Below are 8,477 nucleotides of genomic sequence, written 5' to 3'. Positions count from 1 at the left end.
GGGAGCAAGGCGGAGAAGGGAAAACTCTTTTCAGTGGTATCCTGGGCCAGTTCCAGTGGAGTACCCCTGCAGGGGAATGTAGGCAGAGGGGATACCACAGAGGCAGGCTGGGCTGAGCAAGGGAAGTTCAGCAGAAAGAGGAGGCCCCAGGGTAAGGACGGAATCCCAAAGAGCAGGACTTGGCCCCGCTTCTGCCTGTCTTCATCTCACTCTGGAGGGAACTGGTCACAAACCCCCGGAGGAACTCCTGCCTCCAAAAGCACGAACTAGTGCTATGGGGACCAGATGGACAAAAGTGAGAAAGATGAGACAGAAAGGCCTGGGAGCTCTGGGAGAGGGAGCGCAGAGTGAACAAGTCCCTGTGAAAGTGAAATGGCCCTTCATTTGAATGCAAATGCTATGTAAAAGCCTGAAGCCCCTTGACGTCAGCCTAGCCATTGGTGGCCCATCTATACCGGGTTACCAGTCACCTGGAAACCTGACGGGTAGAAAACGCGAATGGAGTAGTCTGAGAGGCACAGGAGGGCGTGCAGCACAGCTACCGACTGATCTATTGATTCCCTGCTGCTTCTTAAAGTCGGGCTGGGGCCTTACAAGAACTTCAGAATGGCTTAGGGAGCTCCTTCCTCATACCCAAGCCACTATGTACAGCAGCTGCCTTTTGGAAAAAGAAGCAGGCATGTACCTGGGCACTCTCAGGAGCCCCGCGGGAGGCGGCACCGCCGGGACTGGCGGCCCTGGGAGTGGTGGGAGTCCCCTGCCAGCCTCCAACTTCACAGCGGCCCCTGCCTACGCGCACTACATGGGGTATCCCCATGTGCCCAGCATGGAGCCTCACGGGCCGTCGCTGGGGGTCTGGGGTTCACCCTATAGTCCCCCTCGAGAAGACTGGAATATATACCCCGGGCCATCCAGTACAATGAGCACGGTCTCCATGAACGACATGACCTCGAGCCCTTCCGCTTTTGGCTGTCAGGAATACAGCAACTTGGGCCCTGCGGGCGGGGGAAGCAGCAGTGGCAGCCTGCCAGCCCCAGCCAGCGGGTCACTGTTCCCCATAGATGCCGACGCCGTGGATGCCAGTTCTCCCAACAGAAGCAGCCACAGCCCTTATGCGTGGATGCGCAAGACCGTACAAGTGACCGGTGAGTAATCGATCCCAATGCCCTCACACTTTTCCTTCCTTGGCTTCTACTTCTGTTGGTCTGGGTGCCTCCTACTTCTCAGGCTTCTCCAGGGACAGTTTAGCTGAGGACTACTGCGTGGCTGAGTGCCCAGGATCCCCTCCCATTAGTGACCTCCCTTGTATGTGCCTCTGCTCAAAGCCGGAAGAGTGCAGTGCCTGGAACCAAACTGACGCTAGGAGTGTTTTTCATCATTTCCTGATGTGTCCAGGGAGCAAGCTGGTGGACAATGGACACACCGAGCCACAAGGATCAGGGTCCAACTCTGTAGATGCCCAGATGGGAAAACAGATGCACAGGAAAGATCAGTGGGCAAATGAGGCAAGAGGATAGCCAGGGTCCCAGTGCTGTCACTGCTACTTGCCATTTCCATTTAAAACCCTTCCCCTTCTGGTCAGGTCTGCTCCCCTCAAAAGCTGGTGATACTCAACTTTGGTTTCATGGTGTTTGGCTAGCAATGGACCCTCCAGTTAAGCCACGAAAGCCCCAGTGGCAAAATGGCCTTGTCATCCTGGCCTCTCAAGGAAGCTGCAGCTTCCTTCACCCAAGTTGGCAGAGGCAAGCTGGACTCAAACCCATTGCCTTCTTCCAACGTCCTTTCTGCCAATGGAGGTGTTGAGTCAGGTGAGAAGGCAAGAGCACACTGCTGGGACATAATAAGCTACTCGACTCAGACATCCCTGGGCATGCAGGAATATCGGCCCCAGCACTAATAGGTGGTTAGAGACTTCATAACTGTCCAGAAAGTCTTCTGGAGACATAGGGGCTGGATGCAGGTCTGTAATGGAGTGCAGGAAGGCCCAGACATTCCAGCCTAATGCTTACCCACGCTGGCACCAACAAGCCAGTGGGTGGCTGCTGGGAGCCCAGGGCAGGGGAAATGGGCACTCTGCTTTAATCTTGGATGGGGGGAGGTGGGGAGATGTTTGTATTCAACTGTAGTTGTTCTTTTTATCACATTTTTATTACTCCAACCTATCGCTCCCTGTCATTAGAAAAAAATGGTAAAATCTGACTCTATCATTCTTTCCCTCTGAGGAGGAAATGAATTTCAATAGCATTTGTCCATAATGATTGTATTTTTGTTCACAGTTCTGGACTTTTTCTTCCCTTCAAAAAGCAAAGGCAGGAGAGCGGGAAGGGACCAACTTTTACCATTAGGAGGACTCTTAGCCAGAAGGAGGCAGTTCTGGTTGATTGGGACATTACTAGGGTAGCAATCCCAAATTAAGAGTAGAGCTTAAACACTTGGTTTAAAGTGTTTGGAAGAAAATCTTCATTTTTAAAAATATGGGTAAGTCAGTTGGCGAAGTAGAATAAAAAATGAGGTTAAGGTGGGGCACTCCTGGGGCTGTTATTACATCTCATCTTAGGGTTGTGATTAACGTCCATTTACTGAGCCCTAAGATCAGCAAAAGACATAAAAGTCAAAAAAATAGCTGCTCCCAGTTCACGATTATGTTTTGAAACACTTTAGAAGAGGAAAGTCATTAGTATATTTGGAAGAGAGAACAATGGGGGAGAGGAAGGACAAAAGAAATGATTTTGAGTCTTGAATTTTTGTTTATGAGAGAAAGTATGACAGGTTTCTCTGCTTAAAAGTCTTCCATTTGCATTTGCTTTTATGAGCTTGGGTTTCCTTCTTGGGTAATGCTGGTGCCAGGAGAAGTTTAGAAAGGGACTCCTTAGTTTGTGATATCTTCATCACAAACTTTTAAACCTGGCTGTATAATGCTACCTTCACAAGGTTTTCTCTCCAAATTCTATTAAGAAATTTAAAATTGAATTATTTTGGAACCCCTCCGACTCCTGGCAGCTTATCTTGTAGATGAGGCTTTATTAGAGTCAATCTTTGTTTCATTTTAATTTAAAATTATCTTTTTGCTATATGCTTGTAGCCTGAGGTGCAGATTTAGCAGCAGTTCAAGAATATAATGAGAAGAGGGAACCCTCTCCCCAGAAAAATGCACAAAAGTATACATACTTGTACCCACACGCATGTGCGTGTACACACACATGCCCACACATACACATACACACATCATTTTAAAAATAATTTTGGGAGATGCATGGATCCACTGAAGTCCTTCTACGGATCTCAGGTTATGAATTACACACAAAAAAATTAAGCTGATCACCTCAGTGGACCACTCTGAACCCAAATGCACCCATTTGTATGCTTAGTACACAGTGTTAAACAAATATTTGTTAAATGAATGAATGAGTCAGATCCTCCTAAATTTTCTACTTCAGTCTGTAGTAGTGTCAGACAACATTTGGCTTATGGCTGAGAAGATAATTAGATGAACTGTGAAATGGAAGTAACCCCTCTCTGATTAAGGTAATCAAATAAAAGTCTTCCTATGATTGAAGACTATTTTAAGTAACCTTAAGCTAAAGGAAGAAACATAAACATATTAGGGAATAATCAGAAACATTTCATACTGACTATTATCACATTTGATTTTCTAAGGAAAGGGCACTGACATAGTAAATGCCTGTCCCCTAGGTGATTTGATTAAAAAGAAAGATATTTTTATTTACACTTTGTTCTCTAAGGGGTCTGGTCCAATACATATCTCATTTTAAAGATTACACAAAGAGGAACCTACAGAAAGGTTCTGTGAAAAGTTTAGTATTTTTGTATTTTAAACATTGTCAGTGCATTGCAGCTAGGAATTATTTTTTCATCTTTTCTATTACCCAAAGTTGTGTCTTGGATGAGTTTCGGCAAGGTGATAATCTAAGAAGAGCTGGAGAAAGGCTTTTTTGTTAGGAGTGGGAAAGGGGGAGAGAAGGAAGCAACTGAGTAATTCTGATTAAGCCACTGGACAAAACACTGAGGAAGTCATACTTAAAAGGTTTTACTCATTTAAGACACTTCAGAAAATAAGTTGCTTAATAATTCTTGAAGTTTATCATTGTGCTCCTTGGTTTTGGCCATTTCATTGGACAATTTTTAAATGAATTGGTATGCAATTTTTGACTAAAAGCAGCAAAGGATTATCTTAAGATAGAAAGTCATTAAGATGGGGTCAATTGCACTGTATTCCCTATAGAAGGAAACTGGTTCTCATCCTCTTTGCTTTGATTTGGTATGATTATGTGGATGTTATGCTCTAGTAGAAGATGTCCAAATCCCATTCAGTCCCATTTCATCACTTAAGGAGCAGAAGCAATGAGACAGAAGAAAGAAGAGAGTTCAGGAGGAGGGACACAGGAGGAATTCATTTCTCTTTGCAAAATGTGCAGTCAATATTTCCCCTGAGCTACATCTTCTTGAGGTTTGAGGTCTTGTCTGTCAGATTGAGGCAACAGACTCTCTTTAACACTTCACATGGCTTTGATATGCAGCCTGGCTCTTCCTCATCCCTCCTTTCTTCAGGGGTTATATTGCCGGAAAGGGTGAGGATTTTCATGGCAAATAAAGAGGCCTGGTCTTGACTTTATTGTCCTTAGAAGAAACTGCAAGAGGGGAATTTATGACCAATGGGGGTGGGGAAGGACTGCAACCTTCCAGAGTTCTTGAAGTCTGGTTATATTTACTGATTATCAAAGAGTAGAAAGCACAGACATGCTATAAGTTGAATTTTAACTTCTGCCTCAAGTGAGAATTTAAATACTCAGCTACTTTGGGATTAGAAAGTGTTTTAGGAAACATCTCTTCAAAAATATTTTTTGATCCTAAGATATGAGGTTCTGGAGAAAAAAACCTCAGAGTTTTCATTGTGATCTCAAATATACATTCTGCCTTTGTAACTAACCAAATGCCAGACCCTTGGTTTCCTGGATTTCTGTTTGGATTTTAAAAGCCAGCTCAAAGTTTGGGTCTTCCAGGTAGGTTAACTGACTAGGGCTCATCATTTTCAATTTTCAGGGAGACAAGTTTTGTTTAGTTCATTAGTCCATGAGTTATTCAGCCATTAAGTTTAATACTAAAACATATCTCTCATCCAGAATTTATTTCTACATTCGTGTCCCTTTTTTTCTTTCCTGAAGATGAAAGCGTGTCTGACATTTGTTTAGGGCTTGTAAATTCCAACCAACTGGCTGGTGTTCCTGAATGTAAAGGGTTCAGGATGGGATCTGATGCTATGTAGCTCCTTTGTTAGGCCTGTGCTGCATCTTAACACCTCAATGGGGTTTAGAGAACCACTTTAAAGAAAACTTTGTCCTACAGATCGCTCCCCAAAACCTCACATCAAAAACAACCAGGGAAGATCAGAAGCAGTTTGCCAAATGCCATAGAGAAAAGGAGGAAGATCCTGGAGGGAGTTAGAAAAATGGAAAAGAAAGGGAAGCTTCCTAATCACCTTTGGAAAATTTGAAAGGAAGAATAAAACTATTTGAGGAAGGGCATGAGAAATTAGTTAAATGCTGTAACACAAAGCAAATGTTTGTATATCCTTTCAAAGAATACTAGAATACTCATTTTATTCTGCTTAAGTCAACACCTCCTCCTTCCCCCATTGATCAGCCACTTGGGAATAAAAGTTGATTTAAGACCCTCACACACACAAAATTTTTTTCTAGTAAGATAATAGGGGCTATCGTAAAACAGAATCTAAGTGACAATAAATGTTTTCTTTTTAAATTATTATCCAAACAAAATTCTCTCTAGAATATATAAGTAACTAGAATGTATGTAACTAATAATGTCAGGATCACAGAATAGTTTGCCACACTTGGGCCATTCTTATGCTTCATAGCATATTTAAACTGGGAATAACATTTAGCATACTGGACTGGGAATCAGAGGTATGTGTTTGGGTCCCGGCACTTCAGCTCACTAGCACACAACCAGTTATTTACCTACACTGAGCCTCAGGTTTCTTATTGGCAAAATGGGGATTAGACATATCCTGCATAGGGGCGCTTGGGTGGCTCAGTTGGTTAAGCAACTGCCTTTGGCTCAGGTCATGATCCCAGGGTCTTAGGATCGAGCCCCATGTCGGGCTCCCTGCCCAGTGGGGAGCCTGCTTCTCCCTCTCCCACTCCCTCGTTTGTGCTCTCTCTCTCTGTCAAACAAATAAATAAAATCTTTTAAAAAAGATATATTCTGCATAATTCAAAAGTGTAGGTGAGAGGTTCAATAGGAGATGGTATTAATGAACTGCATAAAATATAAAGGAAGTGTATGTATGCTATACGTTGCTACTACTGCCAGTGCTGTTCCTATATGTTAGTGGGAAGGGAAGGGAATGAAAATTATGGATTAAGTGTTTGCTTTAAAAAAATAAAATGCTTTGGTGTAAGTAGGTCAGTGGTGGTGTGATAGGTTTTATATAGATATAGATATAGCCACAGATGACAAAGAATTTAATGGAAAAGTGGAAATATAGTATATTTGGTTCAAAAAATATACTCGTTACATATTTGAAAGTAATAGATAAGGATGGGAGCAGTAGTTGTGATTCCTTCAACCAAAACAATCTCCAAAGAAGTAAAATATGAGTAAATATATTGCTTTCTCCCCTAACAGGGAAAACCAGGACAAAAGAAAAGTATCGTGTGGTTTACACAGATCATCAAAGATTGGAGCTAGAGAAGGAATTCCACTGCAATAGATATATCACCATTCGGAGAAAATCAGAACTGGCAGTCAACCTGGGCCTTTCTGAAAGACAGGTACACTGGAAGTACAACCAACATGTCTTAAACAGTTATTTCAATAGGCTGAGGTTTGGGGGAAGTCTGTAAGCAAGAGTGGAAGCAAAACAGAAGACCAAGACATTTTCCAAGCTCTTTTAAAGCCCACATTCTTCCTACTGGAAGTTTAGTCTCATTGGTCAGTGGGTTTATTAATAATTGAATGTGCCGGGCAATATGCAGATGGAGAAGCAAAGGGTTGGGACATAGGAGGTGAAGAATTACGTAGAATTAGTCAGTCAAGTCAAAACCTTGATTGACTCCCCAAGTAGTCACAACCAATGTATGAAGTGGCAATTTGGCAATCATGGCAATTATCTGGTTCACATCAGTCAAACTATAATAGTAACTGAACACCAGTGCTGCTACCTGAACCAAGTTTTTCTATTATTCAGGGTAGGAAATTTAATTTTCTATGGTCTGATAATTCTACGATGCCTGCCTCAAATTTAAAAAACTGAAGGTACTCAATGAAGCATGATAAGGATCAATTGTTTCCATTTACCTAAACTTTGACATTACACAACTATGTTATGCTTTTTCACTTAAGTCTAGAAGTAATCCTGGAATCATAGAATGGTAGAATTAGAAAGTCCATTAGTGTGTTACCTTTCCCAAGCAGCTTGTATTTCATTCAGGTATGAAGGCACACTGGTATCACAGCAAGAGATATAGTATTTCATTACCCTTGTTCACCTCGTTCTATGTTTCATTAAACTTATTATTAGGAAGTAACTTTTAATGACAGATCGTAATCACCTTTGTTATTTATCCTTTTTATCACCACACCTCAGCATCGGCTGCTCTCTCATTTATTTCTACCTGTGCAACCGAGGTGGTGGATAAGGTATAATATAAAGAGCACTGCATTTAGAATCAGTAGCCCTGGATTTGACCTCAAAATTTCATCTCATGCAAGATACTTTCCTTCTCTCAGTCTCAGCTTTTTTTTTTTTTAACCTGTTAAAAAGGTATACTTCACAAGGTCATTGGGAGGTTCAAATGAAGTGATACATGTGATAGGGCTTTGTAAATGCTAAAATCCCTGTACAATATCAGTAATGACTGTGAAAACTGCATTTGGTATGATGCCCCACTAAATCAAAAGCATTTTTTGTTTCAGGTGAAAATCTGGTTTCAGAATCGCAGAGCCAAGGAGAGAAAAATGATCAAAAAGAAAATCTCCCAGTTTGAGAACAGTGGAGGCTCAGTACAAAGTGATTCTGGCTCCATCAGCCCTGGGGAACTACCTAACACTTTTTTCACCACTTCATCTGCTGTTCATAGATTTCAGCCTATTGAGATACAGCAGGTCATAGTCTCTGAATGAAAGAAAAGGCAAAGAGAAATGGAAAGTCCCCCATCCTTTAGCATTGTCTTCTTGGTCTCTAAGATATATCAGCAGGGGAATTAGGACAGGATGTAATTTCTCATAAGGCAGTATTCAGAACAAGTGGATGTGCTACGGTTGAAGATAATTGAGAGATCACTTACTGTTAGAAACCATCCTCAGAAAACTCCTGTCATGTGCTATGCTATGTGGCAGTCACTTAGGAACTTGGTGGTGAGCTATATAATTAAAAGCTACAATCACAGGCCTTTGCAACTCTATTCACAATTTCAGAAACTTACTTGTGAGCAAAT

At 42.1% G+C, this 8,477-nt stretch overlaps 1 protein-coding gene across 1 annotated transcript; it reads left to right on the top strand.

The window, feature by feature from the left end:
- The first annotated feature begins 643 nt into the window (after nt 1–643).
- On the top strand, nt 644–8,163 carry CDX4 (caudal type homeobox 4). Its single transcript, XM_008703050.2, has 3 exons — nt 644–1,145; nt 6,667–6,812; nt 7,957–8,163. Exons 1-3 carry the CDS (start codon nt 644–646, stop codon nt 8,161–8,163), a joined length of 855 nt encoding a protein of 284 aa, XP_008701272.2.
- Nucleotides 8,164–8,477: the final 314 nt, after the last annotated feature.

The sequence above is a fragment of the Ursus maritimus genome (assembly GCF_017311325.1).
Source record: "Ursus maritimus isolate PB19 chromosome X unlocalized genomic scaffold, ASM1731132v1 scaffold_X1, whole genome shotgun sequence".
Classification (NCBI taxonomy): Eukaryota; Metazoa; Chordata; class Mammalia; order Carnivora; family Ursidae; genus Ursus; species Ursus maritimus.
This window is presented reverse-complemented; position numbering and strand designations above follow the sequence as displayed.

Coding starts and splice junctions, on each gene's coding strand:
- CDX4 (XM_008703050.2), top strand. CDS start 644: ATGTACAGCAGCTGCCTTTTGGAAAAAGAAGCAGGCATGTACCTGGGC. Junction 1,146..6,666: donor CAAGACCGTACAAGTGACCG/GTGAGTAATCGA, acceptor CTCCCCTAACAG/GGAAAACCAGGACAAAAGAA. Junction 6,813..7,956: donor TGGGCCTTTCTGAAAGACAG/GTACACTGGAAG, acceptor TTTTTGTTTCAG/GTGAAAATCTGGTTTCAGAA.